Genomic DNA, 19,719 nt, shown 5'->3' on the forward strand with positions numbered 1-19,719 from the left:
CTTTGAAGAAATGCATGTCAAACCCGGTTGGCCAAGCATATATAAACATTTTTCATATAAAAGATTCAGCAGGATGAGATTTGATATTTATATCTGGACTCGGCATTTCTTGGCAACTTTGGCATTTTGACTTTGGGCTGGACGGATGATCCGAAACCATTCGAAATTTGAATAGATTACAGATGTAACAATAATACAGCACCTCCAAGAAAGTTGACTTCCATTCCCCCATCAGCGTATTTATAGGCATTAGGGTATATATGGATTTTATCTAAAATTCTATGCAATCGCATTCACAATAGGGCGGCCTGAAACGAAGAAAATGGGTTGTTTGGGACTGGTTGTCTTCATTTCATCCATTCAAATGCACCTTCTCACTATCGCTCTTGGCCAAAATTTCCTGAGGCAATTCTGCATGCGGGAGAGAGGTAACTACTCCAACAACAGTGCCTACCAGGCAAACCTGGACAGCCTCCTCTCCGCCTTCTCTAACACCACAGTTGACTACGGGTTTTACAATTCCTCTGCTGGCGAAGTAAAGGCAATTGCACTCTGTAGAGGTGATCTCACGCCAAATACATGTCGTAAATGCATTGACACCTCTAGTCATGAACTTAGAGGGCTTTGTCCCAACTACAAGGAAGCATATATATACTACGATAATTGTATGTTAGGCTATTCTAACCGCTCCATATTCAGCATCAACAAACTTTCTCCAATTTATATTTCAGCCAAACTTGAAAATTTCTCAGATGTGAACCAGACCAATCAGGTGCTGCTAAAATTGTTGGGCAACCTAAAAGATGAAGCTGCCTCAGGCAGTCCTCTTCGAAAGTATGCAGTGGGAGAAGCAACGGTTGGCTTTGAAACCATATATGCACTTGTGCAGTGCACTCCTGATTTACAAAAGCAGCAATGCACGAACTGTTTGGATGATCTTAATTTATTAATTCCAAAGAATTTTTCTGAAGGGAAAAATGGACTAACTGCTATAGGGCCAATCTGTAACTTCAGGTACGAGGTGTTCCGTTTCTATCAGTCTCGACCTGATGCGCCATCATCATTTCCATCTCCAACGGGTGATTCTCCTTCTCCTGCAGCATCCAATGACACAACTGGGAACGGTATGCAACTCAACCTCCATGCATGCTTTGAATATTGCAGGGATTAAAGGATACTTGTTACGCTTTTAGATTAAATAGCATGAAGCACTGGAAAAACCTACACTTTGGCATGTATATCTTCTAGGAGAATGCATGCTCATGTAATAAATTGGTAGCCATGATATGAATTGCAAATCATCAAGGTTTCGGGGCAACTGAAAAAATACAGTGAGCCAAAAACAATTAAATGTCTACACAATTACGTGTAGGAATTAACAGCAAAGCCCTCAAATGCATCTCTTTCTTTTCAATTTTTTTAATTTTTAATTTTTCTTTTCTTATATATTTTGCCATAGAAGTGATAAATATTTCTTTATTTCGTCTAGAACAAAGTCTTAGAGTAGGCAGTATTTTGCTAATATAGGTAAAATATTTTCTTCACAATCTTTAAAACATATATATTATTAGATTAAGAAATGAATATATTTGACTGAATTAGATTGGAGACAAAAATATGCTCTGTACAATAGTGCACTATTAAACATTATTTAGTCTTAAGTTCTATTAAGTCATGAACTTGTATACAAGCCATTCTCAAGTTTGCTTTGAATCCAAGGAACTGGCATCTCAAGTTTGCTTGAAACCAATGTGGTTGATATGGAACTTGTATAATCCTTTCTCAAGTTTGCCTTGAAGAAGAGCCTTCTTCATATCCTGATCCTTAACAAGAAAAAAATTAGGATGAAATTCAAAGAATGAATTATTGTTCGTGCAGAAATTGGATCTACTGATGAGGATTGTAGCAAGATGAGGGACATGAAAAAAAAATTGTAAACGGAAGGACTTGAGAGAGGATTTAAAAGATTTAGACCCAACATGCAAGATGGATAGTTTCTTATCATTATCAATAGACTTTGTCATTCCCCTTATATGGATGAATATCTGAGAAAGTATCAGCAGATTGGGATAGATGGTGTGTTGCACCAATGTCAAGAATCCAATACTCACTATTTGCTATAGAAGGGGAGGGCACCGTAGCTTGTATTTGATTGCAGAATTACATGGTGAAGGATTAACGGGATTGTCGGGTAAGGTATTAGGACCTTGAAAATGGATATCAAATCTATGTTAGCATGTAACAACCGTATGGCCAAATTTACCACAAAGTTGACACTAAGGTCTAGTGCCATTGCCATTGTTATCGTTCCTATGATCTTTCCCACAGCCACCTGTACGTCCCCTCCTTGATTATGGCAAGAATTAACCTTGTTGTTGAAGTGATTGTTAAGTCTACCATCATAATATTTTCTTGTGTTAGAAGATGGATTATTTTGTGAAAGAATTTTTGGCCCTATAAAAAGTGGAATTTGTGCTTGTGGAAATTATCGAGTAATCGGAGATGAAAAAGACGACCCAAAATTTTGTGAACAATGCGGAGGCCCTTTTAACTCAGTGGTAGAGTAACGCCATGGTAAGGCGTAAGTCATCCATAAGAATATGTGGGCTATGGCTATACACCTTATTTCCCTGGGATTGTAGTTCAATTGGTCAGAGCACACCTCCTTTTCAGGGAGAGCTAATGCTTGTTGGGTATTTTGGTTTGATACTGCTTCACACCCAAAAGTGTGTCGTCCTTGTATGGCAATATTAGGAGAAATAGTTTCTCCTTCTGCTACTAAATTTTGATAACATAGTCTTTGTTCATAGGTGAGTAAAATGTTGTGGACTGAATGAATGGAGACATCAACTTCACAGACTGTAAGAGAAGCAATTATGGAGTTATAATCTTCTCCAAGTCCTCTAAGAAGTTGCATGATTTGGTCTTTTTCTGCTACAGGTTTTCGAATTGGTGCAAGATTATCAATGAGCATTTTTCACTTAAGTATGTACTCCATCATAGAGAGGGAGCCTTTCTGAGTTGCCTGAAACTCTAGTCGAAGTTGCATTCCTCGTGCTTTTGATGAGGCAGAGAAGATCTTCTCGAGGGTAGTCCATGCTGTATATGAAATTTGATACCTAATAATTTGTCCCATGATTTCAGGACTAAGGGTAAGAAAGTCTGGATTTGATTGACTAGTAGCTGTTGTTTTTGAAGGGCAGATCTTTAGTCCTTCCATATGTTGTTCAAACCCGTTGGCAAAAATCACATTCTCCATTTGTGCTCGCCAAGAGGATGTAGTTGCTCCTATCCAGTTTGATTAGGAAAGGATGATTCAGCATATGCAATGGCTGAACCATTCCAGAGGATTGAGAAGAAGTGATGTCTGGAGAACTGTGTGGGTTAGAGAACTGGGTTGAAGTGGCCATGTGTATAGTACTGTTTATGAGTGAGAAACTGTAACCAGGTCAAAGAGAAAGGAGGAAAAGAAATTTCGGATATGATAGACTAATTATGGAAAAAAAAGTCTGAGCTCTCTCTGATGCCATGAAAATTTCCTGAAACTCTCAAATCTTTCTTCTGCTATTATTCTTTTAAACTATTTGTCTGACTAACAACCTAACAAAAACTGACCTATCTATCCAAGTGTAACAACTTATTTTCAAGCACATCAGCAGCAGTTACACTGGTAAAATCTGTGTGAACGATATTGATATCCATCAATACCTACTCAATCCTTCTGTCTTTTCCGGCATCTCGAAGAAAGTTGACTGTTAATAAAGTATAAGCAATGACAGCCGTTTCAAGTCAAGAATATATAGTGCCCAAAATAATACTTGGCCATTTTAGAGACCTAGGTGAAAGAACGTCAATGGGTTCCACGTATCTCAATCTTTTCTTTACTTAATTTTTTCTTTACTTCATCCGTTCTCCTACTCCTTCCTCTCATTGTTGCCCAGCAGCCAGTTGTCCTAAACCTGGACTGCGTTTCAAATGAAGGCAATAAGTCCATGAATAACAGTACCTATCACGCAAACCTCAATAGCCTTTTCACCTCCTTCTCTAGAACCCTAGTTGACTATGGGTTTTACCCTGCCGGAAACTACTCCGACACGGTGAACGCAACTGGGTTGTGTAGACCAGATCTGGTGCCAGATGCATGTCGTAGTTGTATGAAAAACTCTAGCGATTATCTTAGACAGCAATGTCCCAACTCCAAGGAGGGAAATATATATTGCAACATTTGTATGCTACGGTACTCCAACCGCTCCATCTCTGGCAGTAGAGAGTCTCGTCCACCTCACGTGGAGGGAAGTTCTGGAAATTTCTCTGATACCAGGTCAATCAGGTGCTGTTAAAATTGTTGCGCAACCTACAAAATGAAGCTGCATCAGGTGGCCCTCATCAGAACTATGGAGCGGCTGAAGTTGTCGTGAATGACTTCCAGACCACACATGCACTTGTCCAGTGCACTCCTTTTTAGGTGTACACTTAAATTAATAATTAAATACCACGCGGTTGCCCCCAAAATGAAAAATATTCACTGTGAATATGAACTTTTTAGTAACTAATGGAAGTATGCACAGCCTTAAAATGCTACAATCAGAGTAGAAGGGGCCTTAAAGATTTCGCTTGTCTTACAATGTTTTGGCCACATGGGGGATGCATGGCCTTACCACTCTTGCCGACTTTCTTCGTGGAAGTCAAAAAAATATTTTAAATTATTTTTATTTCTAGTACCAAACAAATGTTTTAACTCAGCCAAAAGCTCTTTTGTATGATGCAACAAGCTAGCAATTGGTGTTGGGAATTAATGATTTAATGACGTGCAGGAAAAGACAGCAACACGGTCAGAGTTGTCCCTATCACCATTGTTCCTACTATTGTTTTAGTGTTGTTTATCATTCCCATATGGATCATCCTAAGGAGGCCTCACGGAAGGAAAGTAGAAAGTAAGTCATTACACTTCATATTTTTCTAGTTATTTAACATGTTGTCTAGGTTATAGGTGTTGTAATGAAAATTAGCATTAATATAGCTCCTTTTGTGAAGATGATGATGAAGTCCTTCATGTGGAATCTTTACTATTCAACCTCAGCACTATTAAATTTGCAACAGATAACTTCTCTGATGCTAACAAGCTCGGAAGGGGAGGATTTGGTGATGTTTACAAGGTAAAATACATAATCACCATAATAAAAAAAGTCACAAAATTTATAACGTTCAGCATCTTGATCGAAGCTTAGTTAATTCAGGGGATACTTTCTGATGGGCAAGCAATTGCTGTGAAGAGGCTATCCATGAGTTCTAATCAAGGTGATCAAGAATTTAAAAATGAAGTTATGTTTTTGGCCAAACTTCAACACAGGAATCTGATTAAACTCTTAGGCTTCTGCCTAGAAGCAGGAGAAAAACTCCTTATCTATGAGCTTGTGCCTAATTCAAGCCTTGATCACTTCATATTTGGTAAGATCCACTTTTGCTTTTTGGTAAAAATACTTCTTATCATTTTTACTTAGAATCTTATCACCAAAATAGATAATGCCTTGGGAGTAAATTTCCTTGCATTTGAGAATAAGACTTTACTACCTTTCTTAATTTTCTGCCCTCTACGTAAAGAAAAAGTGGATTTGAGAAAAGCTAACACATAGACTGTCTAAGTATCAGTAGCCAAATACACATATAATAAAGCAAAATTTGAAGCTTTGGTAGTGATTGCTTATAAGTAGCTCAGCTATATATTTAGGTGCCTGTTTATGCTCAAAGTTTATTTGACATTCGTATGAACATGTAGACCCGACAAACCGTACATGCTTAGATTGGGAAAAGCATTATACAATCATAAGAGGCATTGCTCGTGGACTTCTTTATCTTCATGAAGATTCTCATCTTCGAATAATTCATCGTGATCTCAAAGCTAGCAATATCCTCTTAGATGTAGATATGAACCCTAAAATTTCAGATTTTGGCTTAGCAAAGTTGTTTGCATTGGATCAAACTCAAGCTAATACACGAAGAATTGCGGGAACATAGTAAGTACTAAACCATTCTAGAATATAGTAATTACTTCACTAATTACTATATTCTAGATACATCATTGTACAGGATTTTTCAAACTACAAGATCAAACCAAATTATAGAGCAAGATTTTGATAAAATAAGAAAACATCAACTATATATGAAATAAAGACTATCAGCATTGTGTGGAAACACAAATAACTAATTAAAGTTTACCCAAAGACCTACGATGTAATTGAAATTAAATTAGGTCTAACAAATTATAATATGCAGTGGATATATGGCTCCGGAATATGCGTATCGAGGGCATTTCTCAGTTAAATCTGATGTATATAGTTTTGGTGTATTGGTTCTCGAAATAGTGAGTGGTCAGAAGGCTTCTTCTCAAAATGGAGAGGAATTGGATAACCTTGTAGGCTATGTAAGTATATATGCATATTCAAATTATACTTCTACTATGTGTAAGAAACAAATTATTATCACAAAATATTTATATTATGATATTTCTTGTAGGCTTGGAGAAAATGGAGGGAAGGAACAATTTTAGATATAGTAGATCCGACTCTGCAAGTTGATTCGAGAAATAAAATAATGAGGTGCTTTCACATTGGGTTACTATGCGTTCAGGAGAGTGTGGCTAATAGACCAACAATGTCTTTAGTTGTCTCAATGCTCAATAGTAATCATAGTTTGCTTCCTACTCCTTTGCGACCTGGATTCCTTATGCATAGTACAACACAGGAAGAGGAGCATAATTCTCAAATAATTGGGTCAAATTATTCTGAGCAAAATTCAACACAATTCTCAACAAATGGAGTTTCAATCAGTGAGCTATACCCTCGATAATGTTTGGAATGTATATTGTTTATTATAATTAATTGTGGGCAATGTACTTATGTTAATATTTCATGAAATCCATGTAAAATGATATATTGGAGTTATAACTTCGAATTATGTTGACAAAAGCTAACTTTTTATTGGTAGTAAAAATCAAATATGAATTTAATCGGATTTCAATATAAAACTATTCTCCCAATATCGTCATTTTTATTATCATTTTTTTTAAATATTAAAGTATATATAATAAGCAGTGAAATATTAAAATTCCTACATCTCAATCATAGAAAGTCAATTATCTAGACATGGGGACTATTTGTTTTTTGCATATATTTGTTTCGCTCTATTCAAGTGCCATCATTTTCATGTCTTGCATTTTATTGCATACTAATTAAGACTCAAATTTTGATTCAACAACCAAGTCACTATACATTCTAAACTTTTGGCATTCTCTTCATTCTTGTAGACATGAAATAAATGTCAATCATTAGGGAGCCTATCGAAACAGGAAATTATCCATTATGAACCATTTTGAATGTAGAAACTTTTTATCTTTCAAGAATTGATTTTATGAGCCTTTCCTCCCGTTTTTCAACTAACAGTACATCTTGGTAGGGATGGAAAATTTGTCTAAGCGAGTGAAATCATTGATAGAACACATTTGCAAGGTTTGGCTTTTCTCATGCCATAATTAATGATGCAAGTACACATTTTTGTAGAAATCTATTTGAATCACTCATCAGATGATAAGGCATTAAGCATAAGTTGCAACCCTATACCATCCTTAAATGAGGGAGCAAGTTGAGTTCACCAATTGGGAGATTAAGAATATATTGACCAAGGTTGTTGACACCAAGAGGAAGGATTGGGCAACTTAGTAGAGTAGCCTGCCAAATGGTCTACAATACCATGTTAGGAATGTCCCCATTTAGACTTGTATATGGTAAGCCATGTTACTTCCTCATTAAGATCAAACACATTGCTTATTGGGCATTGAAAAAGTTAAACCTTGACCCCGAATAGAGTTGTCTCACTCTATAAACTTCATGTGAATGACTTTGATGAATTGTGAAATAATGCTTACTAAACATCTACAAGGAAAAGAAAGCAAAATTAGCATGATAATCAAATCTTAAGGAAGGAATTCTAGCTTCATTTGCATTAGGGTAAGTTGTGGTCAAGGTAGATTGAAGCATCTATGGTGAACCAAATTTATCCATATAGGGTTATTGAGTTTGTTGAGCTATTGATTAAAACCCAAAAAATGAAAATTTGTTCAAGGTTAACGGCTAGCATGTCAAGCTATTTTAGAGAAAGTAAAAGATGAAGGTGAGCAATCCCTTGAAGGAACCAAAAATTGTTATGCATCCCAACCCTACCCAAGCTAGCTCATGTTGCAATGAGTGTTTTGGAGAGTAATATGTTCTTTTATTTTTGGAATAAAAGTGTGAACCAAGGTTTGATTAATCTCAATTTGATGATAACAAAACAAGGTTTTGAACTAATAATTATATTTCAAATGTATAGAGTAGATGGATAAATTTTGTTGGCTTTAAAGAAAAAGAAACCAGCATCTGTTTTCAATTTCAAGGAACCATTCTTAGTTCTCTTTTTGAATTGAGGGTTTTGGATCCTCAATTTTTTTTCTGTATTTATTTGGTATCATGAATTCAAAATTTTCTGGAAAATTTTCTTGAGGTTCAAGAAAAAGCCAAGAAGAATCTCCACTCGTCAGCAATGTCAAAAACCCGGAACTGTCAAAACCAGATACTGGAGGTGGCCGCATAAGCCCCAGAGTAAGTGGACATGTCCAGCCAGCCCTTGCACCTGATAGGCCACATAGCAGCACTTCCATGCTCTCAGATGATCTCGCTGCTGTTCTCGTTGCTCGTCGTTGTCCTGCTTTGGTGAATGACTCTTACTCTCCACAATATGCTAGTGAGCTATAATTTCCATAAAACCACACTTCTAACTTCATCATTTTAAGTTGGAATTTGGCAAGACATATACTAGGGAAGCTTCTTAGTTAGGGCTCTCAATCGATGAGCTGCTAACCAAGGGCATTCATTCAAAATAGGAACTCTATCGCCTAGACAATTATGGAAAACAATAAAGGAATTAATACAACTCAAACATAATATTTGGACTTGCAACCCCACTTAATACATCCTCCAAACCTAAGGTTACACCAGATGATATCATTCTATTTACCCTTGGTTTTCAGCATAACCTCAATCCACAAAGCACTAACGTGGACTAAGTTCAGTGATAGAAACCTCATTTATGGACATATGCCCTATATTCTCGGGAGACTCGGTCACCACAAAATTAGACTCCAGTGGTAATGGTATCCCTTGCTCCATGCTATCGTGCATAAAAAGTGTGGGTCTGGAAGGTGCTGGGAGAGTAACAGAGTTGTTACTAAACATAGCAACAACTGAAGCCATAGTTGGTCTGTCAGCTAGATTTTCTTGAACACATAGCAAACCAATATGGACGCATCTCATAATTTCATTTCTTGAACCAGACCTTAATGTCGGATCTATCAAATTTGAAACTGTCCCTTCGCTCCAACTTTTCCATGCCTGCAAAAATTTCATAACACATCCAACGTCAAAGACAAAGTTCTTTAACCCTTTTAGTTTTGTGTGCCTTACGTACCAGTCTTATTCATTACAAAGAATGATATAAATATAGATATTCATACTTACAAAGTTTATAAGATCTTCTGCATTCTCTCCATTGCGGAAACAATTATTCTTTTGACCACTAATAATTTCTAAAATCAACACTCCAAAACTGTAGACATCTGACTTAATTGAGAAGTTACCCCGCATTGCATACTCTGGAGCCATATACCCACTGCACGTTATTATCAATTAGATCAATTTCATTTACAATAATGTTAGCCAATTACTGTTGTAATTTATGGGATATGTTGACACATTTACTAGGACTAAAATAAAATGCACTTAGTAGTAATTGTTAGCTCTAGCAAGATTTTCTACTTACTAGGTCCCCAAAATTTTACTTGTCTCTCCTCGAGTTTGGTCTACTGAAAGCAACCTTGCCATGCCAAAATCTGAAATTTTAGGATTCATCTCTGCATCTAATAAAATATTGCTAGCTTTAAGATCAAGATGAATAACCCGAAGCCTGGAATCTTCATGAAGGTAAAGAAGTCCTCGAGCAATGCCTTTAATAATTTTGTAACTCATTTCCCAATCCAATTGTAAACGTCTGGTGGGATCTACATATTAAAAAATATATGTTATTGGGATGAATTACAAACTATCAAAATTAGAATAACTGGCATGTAGGAAGGTCCCAATGAGATTGAAGATGTATTTCATAAAATTTCAAAAGGTCATTAGGATACCTTTTGTAGACATGATGCATGCCAAATAAAATTATTAGAAATACAATAAAGAATAATCGAGGCAAAAGTTAAATCATACCAAATATTAAGTAATCAAGGCTTCCATTAGGCACAAACTCATAGATGAGAAGTTTTTCAATTCCTTCCAAGCAGAAGCCTAGGAATCTAACCAAATTCCTGTGTTGAAGCTTTGCCACTAATAGGACCTCATTTTTGAATTGTAGTTCTCCTTCTCCAAAATCTCTAGCCAACCTCTTCACAGCTATATCTTGCCCATTGGGAAGCTTACCCTGAAGATAGGTTAACATAAATGAAAAAGACACCTCAAATCACCTCAAGGGAATTTCAAAGTTGGAATTGAGAATATTATTTTTCTTTTCCATATATCTAGTTTTTACTACCTTGTAAACAGCACCAAATCCACCTTGTCCCAGCTTATTAGCATCAGAAAAGTTGTCGGTTGCAACTCTAATAGAGTTAAGGTCGAATTCCAAGGACTCTACACTCATGAGTTCATCCACACCTTCACAAAACAAGTTACAGATAAATGGAATGAAGTACATGCATGTTTATACAGGATAACACATTCAAGGAGCTTTAATTTAATTGTGCTTGGTTACACTGCTTGGGCAACCCAATGAAATCTTGCTTTTAACAGGTTTAATATATGTCCACTCACAAATCTCATGCTCAATCGATCCAACATCTTAGTAGCAATGGTTGAACTAATGCCAGGAATGATGACCCACTAAGCTTGAGTTATGAAAATAGCTAACATTTTTTAATTTATTTCAATTAAAATAATTATTAGGGGAAAAGGATCATGTCCATGCTTTCACACAAGGTAGCACATCATTGTAATTTGTCAGCCACATGATTTCAGAATATGTATGCCATGAGATAGAGACGACTTAATTGCCCCTTATCTATCCTATGTATTGAGTAGTATACTAAAAGAAAAAGTATAGGTTCTTGCCTTGACTAGTTTTTCTTCATTTAATTTCATGGCAAAAAATGGAAAGTAACTTACTTTCAAACTTCTCCTTCTGCTTTTGCTTTGTTAATAAGATGCAGATGCAGATGATAAGCATCACCGAAATTACTGTTGGGATAACAATGATGATGGCAGTTCTCCTTGTATTATCCTTTCCTGCAAAAACCAGAAATGTGCTCTGATTCAATTAGCCGAACGTTAAACTTTGGAATTGCTTCATGAGAGTTGGCATCATTGAAATTTGCCTCCGTAACTATTTTGTTCTGAAGCATATTTTTGTCTCCAATCCGATTCAGTCAAATCTCCTTTTTTCTTAATCTAATATTGTTTGAAGATTGTGAAGAGTAGAGCGTTTTGAAGGAGGATCAAGTACTATGTGAAAACTTCAATTTTACAGCATGGAGGTTGAGTTCATACCGTTTCCAGTTGTGCCAATGGATGGTGGGGGATGAGGAAGATTAACTGTAGGGGATGGAGATGAAGATGGTGATGGTGATGGTGCATCAGGCGGAGGTTGATAGAAACTGTACGTCTCATACCTAAAGTTACAGCTAGGCCCCAAAGCTCTTAATCCACTTTTCCCCTCGGCAAGTGTGGTTGGAACAGATTCATTAATAGTGTCCAAACAATCTGTGCATTGGTTGCTTTCTAAATTAGGCGTGCACTGGACAAGTGCATATATGGTTTCAGACTCAAGCATTGCTTCTCCTGTTGCATACTTGCGAAGAGGCCCGCCTGAAGCAGCTTCATATTTTAGGTCGCGCAACAATTTTTGCAGCGCCGGAATGGCCTGCTCCACATCTGAGAAATTTTTTGGGTTTATACCAATAGCTAGAGGAAAATATTCCCCCTCACTGAATATGGAGCGGTTAGAGTAACGTAACATACAAGCATCGTAATGAATTATCGCTTCCTTGTAGTTAGGACAAAGCCGTCTGATTTCATGGCTAGAGGTGTTCACACAGCTACGGCATGTATCGGGCGTGAGATCGCCTCTACAGAGTGCAATTGCTTTCACTTCGCCAGCGGAGGAATTGTAAAACCCGTAGTCAACTGTGGTGTTGGAGAAGGAGGAGAGGAGGGTATCGAGGCTTGCCTTGTAGCTACTGTTGTTTGTGTAGTTACCTCCCTCTGGAATGCAGATTTCCGTTACGAAATTTGGATGCTGAGCAACAGTGAGGTGGATGATCAGAAATGATGAAATGAAAAAATGCAATTTCAAATAGCCCATTGCCATTGTCTCAGGCAGCCCTACTGCCTATGCAATTGAGGCAGAGGTTTAGATAGATTTGGCTGATGGGGAAGGGATTGGATGTCAACTTTCTTCCGGTTGCTTAATATTAGCGTCTGCAATTCACATTACTTTTATATATCTGTCTTCATGTACAGGGATCTTATTAAATTATGGCTGAATGAGGCTGCTCAAGCCATTTGTAAAGCAAATAAATATTTAATTTAAAAATAATAAATATATATATAAATAAGCATCGTGGTAAAATCACTCCTTTCTTGTCTAAAAGCAATTAAAGGATTAGAAAACTAAAAGGTGTCATAAAGTAGTAAAAAAATTTATTTAATTTTATTTTTTAAATAACATAAAACAAATAAATATTAAGGTCATAACTATTTTCAAATCTGAAAAATGGTTTTGTGAAAACCATTCTTTAATGTTTTATAAAACACAAGAATTCATTTGGTATCTAAAATGTTTTTAACATGTATTCAATGTTTTTAAATATGTTTTAAAAATAAATTTTATATATAAAACAATTTTATGGAACAAAAGTCTATTTGGTATCTAAATTATCTTATATATTTTTAAATATATTTTAAAATAACTTTATATGCAAAGCACACCCCTCAACCAAAAACAATTAAAAATATTTTTTGAAAGGCTTTTTTTTGTTTTAAGGACATAAAATTGTTTTTTTTTTTTTTCTGATTACTTAATTTTTTTTTTATTATTCTAGAAAACAAAAAGTTATTTTCAATTATCAAATAGCTCCAAAATTCTTCAATGAACAAATTTCAAGAAGAGAGTTCAAATTGTTTAAGATGATCCAAGTCATGCCAAAAAAGGAATTTTCAAAAAAATAATCCAAAGTGCATATTTAAAATCTTAGGATTTGTTTGATAAATTTTTTAAAATTAATTTTTAAGAATAGTTTTTAAAAACTATTTTCTAAGTTTTTATAAAACAAACATCCATTTGAATACCTAAAATATTTTTAATTAACCTATTTACTATTTTTTTAAACATATTTTAAAAATAACTTTTACATACAATATTTTATTTATAATCTTTCTTCATATTTATATAATTGTTTTATAAATTAATTATAAAAACCTTTTTTCTATTTTCCAGTTACTAAATATGTTTTCCTTTTTACGATTGTTCAAAATTTGAAGGTCGGCCAACAAGGTTTGACATGCTAATCAATCATTAGGTTTCTTTGGCAAGGAAAAAATTCATTAGAATTCTTCAACACAAGAAATGCATTAATTAATAGGCATTGACCAATTTGGAATGGGAGTTTTAAGGCCGAGAATAAAGGCCCCTTATTTTTCAAAAGAAAAAAAAATCGTTATTGTACTTTTTTGGCCGCCATTTGACATAGTCAACATGCATATCTGACCACATTGCACAAAAATGATGCTTCTATAACCTGCGTTTTCTTTATTAAAAATAAAGTATTTATAAGTCTGCTTCAATATATTTTCAGCATTTTAATTTTAAAACCATAAGTTGCTATATAAAAATATATTTTGTAAAAAAGTATATAAATTTATTTTATCTCTATAAATGTTAATTTAAAAATAAAAAAAAAATATTCTTTAATACCAATTTTTTAAATAGTTTTAAAAATTATTTTTTTTTCAAAATAAGTTTCTAAAAGTTGGTGTATCTAATATAAAACTTATTATTATTTTCTAATTTTTAAAACATAAAATTGAAGTCTATACACATTTTTTTAAAAAAAAATCATCATCATCATCATCATTATTATTATTATTATTATTATTATTATTATTATTATTATTATTATTATTAAAAATTTTAGTATGCCGATAACACAAATGAAGCATCTACAATTCTTGATAATAATCTGATTCTGAATTAAAATGCTCCTTTTGAATTGTATTCTTTAATAATAAATTAAATGAGTATATTATTATTGTATTCAATATAATTGAAATTTTTTAGTATGCAGGTAACATGATGAAGCATCTACAATTCTCGATGATAACTTGATTCAATGAATTAAAATGCTCTTTTTGACTTGTATTTTTTAATAATAAACTAAACGAGTATATTTGTTTATACCATTGTAGATGAAAGTGGTCAAATGAGCAGTCAGAAAATGGATAAATTCCAGCTGCTTGCTAAGAATTACGGTTGCCATATATTGGTCAGGATTCAAGATCAGTAGTGATGAGTGAGAGTAGGTTTTTTCATTAGCTCTCTTATTTTGTATGTATAATTTATACTGGAAAACTGCAATCTTCCAACGAATGGAAGTTAAAATAAAATTTATTCTTTTTCAATTAAACCGCTGAAAGCAACCCAATCATTTCAAAATATCTACTCCATTCAAAAGGTTTGAGCGCTCCTCAGCCCTCTAAATATTTCGTGGTTTTTTGACTGAGCCTCCTGTGGGCTAATGCAGATTTTTCTAGACTAGCCGCCTTTAATCTTTTTTCCATGAAAATATTAAACTCAATCGAGCATGTATATATATAATAACATTGTTAATTTTGTTGGAAATTCAAACTTGATTTAGAAACTTTTAAAATATTAGAATTAGATTTAGTCACTAAAAATCAAAGGAGAATATTTTATTTTGAGTGATTATTTTAGTTTCTATTTTTTACTTGCCAAATCCTGAAATGTTTTTATATTTTATTATTAAGAATTTTTATTTTATTAAGTGTGAGTATTTATAAATAAGATATTGTGTAATATTTAAATAAGAGAGAGTATGGGAATACAATAAAGTTTAACTCTCTTCAATTTTTAATTTTGTATCTTTCTCTTTCCACACTATTACTCCAACAAATCGGTATTAGAGTGTCCACACACCTAACAAATTGGTATTATAGTCATATGAAAAAGACAAGTGAGATATATACTATTCAAATTCCTCAACTCAACAAAGACAATAACAATAATTGGAATATCAAGATAAAGGCTTACTTGGTTCAGATGATGCATGGAAGGTTGTAGATAAAGGCTATAAGATGAAACCACTTGATCCCTAAATAAAAGAGATTTTTTGAAATATATGAGGAAGAGGAACAAGAAAGCTCTCATCATCATCTATCAAACAATGGATGAAGGTACTTTTGAGAATATTTCAAGTGTAACTACCTCTAAGAAAGTTTGAAAAATATTACTAAATACGCCAAATAAAGTTGATAAGGTGCAAAAAGTTCATCTTCAAACTCTTATTAGAGAATTTGAAGGTTTGAATATGAAAGAATTAGAATCAATCTCTGATTATTATTATTTTTAGTATTGATTATTGTTAATTTATTAAAAAGAAATTGTGATATTTAAATATATGATACTTGGGTTTGAAAAAGTACTTTGATCTTTAGATTCAAAGTTTGATTATATTCTTGTGACCATTGAAGAAATTGAGGATTTAGATTCTATGATCATCAATCAACTTATGGGATCATTGTAAGCCTATGAAGATTAAAAAAGAATCAAGAAAAATTTATTAAAACTTCGTCAAACAAGAGAATATTGAAGAAAATTTTAATGAAAGAAGTTAGAATAAACATGACCATGGACATGATTGTGTATGTAGCCCGAGAAATAAAGGAAGAGGTAGTTCCGTCTATGGATGTGTTGTGGATTTAAGGTTTGACTTCATATTGGTGAAGCTCTCGTTAACCTATATGTTTAGAGTGGATATTTTTAAATACATCTTTTACTGGTATAGAATACTACTAATTTTTAGTCCACAACTAAAATCAATAGAATTTTAAATTGATATGATATAAAAATTTGATTAATAATATTAACATCTTATTTAAATTTAGGGTTGAGAGACCAAATTTTGCGGAGCCGCCCACGTACTTGCTTTAAAAAAATACAGGTCCAAAGACGCATCATTTTCATTGAATGTAGTCAGTCACACGCATGCTAAAATATTACCACAAAATGTTAATAGCTTTTAATTTTACCCTAACTCTCGGCTTCTCTTTGAGAAATTCCATGTACATGATCAATCTTCAAGTTTTCTTGTCTTCGAAGAAATGCATGTCAAAACCCGGTTGGCCAAGCATTTATAAACATTTTTCATGTAAAAGATTCAGCATGATGAGATTTGATATTTATATTTGGACTCGGCATTTCTTGGCAACTTTGGCATTTTGACTTTGGGTTGGATGGATGATCCGAAACCATTCGGAATTTCAACTCTTTATTGAAATGCATCAAACCATTTATTTAAATAGGTTACAGATGTAACAATAATAAAGCACCTTCAAGAAAGTTGACTTCCATTCTCCCCATAGGCGTATTTATAGGCATTAGGAACGTATGGATTTTATCTAAAATTCTTTGCAATCACATTGACAATAGGGCGGCCTGAAACAAAGAAAATGGGTTGTTTGGGACTGCTTTTCTTCATTTCATCCATTCAAATGCACCTTCTCACTATCGCTCTTGGCCAAAGTTTACTAATGCAATACTGCATTCGGGAGAGAGGTAACTACACCAACAACAGTGCCTACCAGGCAAACCTGGACCAGCCTCCTCTCCGCCTTCTCTAACACCACAGTTGACTACGGGTTTTACAATTCCTCTGCAGGCCAAGTAAAGGCATTTGCACTCTGTTGAGGTGATCTCACGCCAAATACATGCCGTAATTGCATTGGCACCTCTATTCATGAACTTAGACGGCTTTGTCCCAACTACAAGGAAGCATATATATACTATGATAATTGTATGTTGGGCTATTCTAATCGCTCCATATTCAGCATCGACAAACTTTCTCCAATTTATATTTCAGCCAAACTTGAAAATTTCTATTGATGAAAGTAATTTCAAAACTTTGAGATAGTTTAATGAGATTTTCAAATGGAAGGAAGAATAAACCAATAAAGATAGAGCCAAATCTAAGTGATAATGTTTTTTAGTAAGCATACAACATCTTAAACATCTATCCATGTTTGACTTTAAATCTCAACATAATCTACATTTGCAAAACACTAACGAGGATAGAGTTCAGTAATCGATGCCTCATTTACAAAAAATATGCCCTAATCTATTGTCAAAGGACTTAGAGGTCTCAGTTACCACCAAATTAGATTCAAGCAAGAAGGGTATCCCTCGTTCCATGCTACTAGCACGTGTTATGTCATGTTGTTGTATATCTTGTATAAATGTGTTATTTCAATCCCCTTGTGCATGATTTTAACCTTCTTTTATTATTGATTTGTCTTATGGACATCTTGTACATGTTACAACAATCCACCTTTGTATATTATCTCCTTTTTATCTATTTTATTAGGATTTATTTTGAGATTGTACGTTTGCTACCAATTCTAATCTTTGTGCATGTTTAGTATACTTCAACTCACCTTGATCCATATTTAGCCATTCTTTGATTTTTTGCTTTGATTGTATGTTTCTTGTGTATGTTGAGAGGCTTTTATTTTGATTTTATATCTTTTATCTCATTTGTGGGCTAACCCTTTTTTCTATGTAAGCGTGTTGCCCTATTTTTAGGCACTTAGTAAGGTACGCTTCCTCTCTTTCTTAATTTATTCCTTTGATATGCATGCCTTGTTTTGGTTGTTTCATGCTCTCATTTGTTCTCACTTTCATCTTGTTATATGTTTTTCTTGTTATCTCTAGTATCCATTGGTTTATTTGTCAATTGTCTTAGTTCCCTCCACTTGTTTAGTAAAGTTTTGTTTTAAGGCTTAAAGGAGTGCTACCTTATGGTACTTTCCCGATAGGTAATCTAACCCCTAAACTTAAACTCGATTTTCAAAGATATGTTTTTCCAAATAGAGTCATTTTTAAGGTTTTATTTCTTATTTTGTTTTCCTTTTTAAAAATAAACAAAAATAAGTGGTAACTCTAATTTTTACAAAAATTAGTTTTTCACAAAAAAAAAAAAAAAAAAAAAAAAAAAAACTAGTCTCATTATCGAGTGGAGGCGCACGTGAAAAATGCAAGTCCACAATTATCATTCTTAATTTTATGTTTTTGTGATCAATATTAGTTCTCAACATGCCTCAAACATAGAGAGTCCTTTAAGATTCTTGTGCTATAGAATGGTGCTTGATTAGTAAGGAGTTATAACAAATAAATATCCACTAAAACTCCCAATCTTTTCGCAAATATTGACTACTTGCTTCTAGTGCTCACATGTAAGTGACAATCGTGAGAAAAAATGGACTAAGAGCTTATAAATACATAAGAGAGGAGTGCTCAACTATAGTGTCCAACAAGCAACAAGCAAGCGACCCATGCAGGCAACCCTTTTTCTTTAGTGAGAAATTTTAGCTTTTTAGCTCCTTCTTGTTGCCACCTTATCTGTATATCCTGAGGCATCACTCCTATGCTACCCCATTAGTAGATTGGTTGGAAAAAATGTCAACTCACTCATCATATATATATATAATATTGGGCATACTAGGTTATCACATGAATGCCTCAAAATAGCCAGGGACATGTAATAAGATACAATTCTCAATGTTTATCATTGGTATTCTTTCACAAACTTACGAGGGCATTGTTTGCTTCTTTCTCAAATTGAGTTAAATGAAAAAAAAAATTATTATCAACTAAACTTTTGAAGCTTTTTCTTGATTGTTCAAGGAACAAAAAACAAAATTTATTTCTTGAAGTTGTCTTGCTCTTTAGTCTTGAAAGTAGAGAAATGGCACTATATTGCTTCTAATACTATTTCATAGATTGGTTTTAAATTGCGGAGCTTCTTCTTTGAAGTAGTCTTTTAAGTCTTCTCTTCTTTTTCTTTTTCTTTTTCTATAGCCTTCTACTAAAGGAAAACATTTATAGATGTAGCTAGTTAGAACATTTAATTTGGTATCCTAAGATTTGAACTCTCTATTTCAAGGAATTTTGATCCCTAATTCTATTGATTTGTCTTCTTTACAAAAAATTTGGCAACAAGAGAACTTATCTTTATTTTATTCACTTTTGACTCTAATTTGATTTGATTTGATGTGATCTGATTTTTATTTTCCAAGACTTAATTTTATTGTTTCACTTATACAACTTAAGACATGTTAATAGGCCACACGTATGATGTGTAGCTTCATCATTTGTCAAACTTAAATTTGTTGAGTTTAAGAGTTAAAGTATTGAAGTGTCAAATTTGATTATCATCTTAATAATGATTTGAGCCAATCAAATTTTTAATGTCTAGGAAAAGTTATTCTGAAAATTTTATATTTCTTTGGCTTGAATGGCTAAAAAAATTGATGACTGAAAAAAAATTATTATATTTAGTTTGTTAAAAAT

General features: G+C 33.8%; 2 protein-coding genes across 2 annotated transcripts; one reads left to right on the forward strand and one right to left on the reverse strand.

Annotated features, from left to right (window-relative positions):
* Nucleotides 1-322: 322 nt before the first annotated feature.
* Nucleotides 323-8,786, forward strand: LOC117923200 (cysteine-rich receptor-like protein kinase 29). Its single transcript, XM_034841429.1, has 8 exons — nucleotides 323-1,124; nucleotides 4,815-4,934; nucleotides 5,035-5,156; nucleotides 5,238-5,448; nucleotides 5,777-6,014; nucleotides 6,274-6,421; nucleotides 6,514-6,826; nucleotides 8,536-8,786. The coding sequence occupies exons 1-8, from the start codon at nucleotides 323-325 to the stop codon at nucleotides 8,784-8,786; spliced, it is 2,205 nt and encodes a 734-aa protein (XP_034697320.1).
* A 169-nt stretch (nucleotides 8,787-8,955) lies between these two features.
* Nucleotides 8,956-12,491, reverse strand: LOC117923563 (putative receptor-like protein kinase At4g00960). Its single transcript, XM_034841907.1, has 7 exons — nucleotides 11,628-12,491; nucleotides 11,247-11,366; nucleotides 10,618-10,739; nucleotides 10,296-10,506; nucleotides 9,850-10,087; nucleotides 9,549-9,699; nucleotides 8,956-9,422 (listed from the first exon to the last, which is right to left on the reverse strand). Exons 1-7 carry the CDS (start codon nucleotides 12,445-12,447, stop codon nucleotides 9,084-9,086), a joined length of 2,001 nt encoding a protein of 666 aa, XP_034697798.1. The 5' UTR covers nucleotides 12,448-12,491; the 3' UTR covers nucleotides 8,956-9,083.
* Nucleotides 12,492-19,719: the final 7,228 nt, after the last annotated feature.

This window comes from Vitis riparia, chromosome 10 (genome assembly GCF_004353265.1).
Source record: "Vitis riparia cultivar Riparia Gloire de Montpellier isolate 1030 chromosome 10, EGFV_Vit.rip_1.0, whole genome shotgun sequence".
NCBI classification, from domain to species: Eukaryota; Viridiplantae; Streptophyta; class Magnoliopsida; order Vitales; family Vitaceae; genus Vitis; species Vitis riparia.

Bases quoted from the DNA above. Each gene is read 5' to 3' on its own strand.
- LOC117923200 (XM_034841429.1), top strand. From the start codon at position 323: ATGGGTTGTTTGGGACTGGTTGTCTTCATTTCATCCATTCAAATGCAC. The intron at 5,449-5,776 runs GTAAGATCCACT...ATGAACATGTAG, and splicing joins CCTTGATCACTTCATATTTG to ACCCGACAAACCGTACATGC. The intron at 6,015-6,273 runs GTAAGTACTAAA...TATAATATGCAG, and splicing joins CGAAGAATTGCGGGAACATA to TGGATATATGGCTCCGGAAT.
- LOC117923563 (XM_034841907.1), bottom strand. From the start codon at position 12,447: ATGGCAATGGGCTATTTGAAATTGCATTTTTTCATTTCATCATTTCTG. The intron at 11,367-11,627 runs GTATGAACTCAA...TGGTTTTTGCAG, and splicing joins CATTGGCACAACTGGAAACG to GAAAGGATAATACAAGGAGA. The intron at 9,700-9,849 runs GTAAGTAGAAAA...AATAACGTGCAG, and splicing joins AGTAAAATTTTGGGGACCTA to TGGGTATATGGCTCCAGAGT.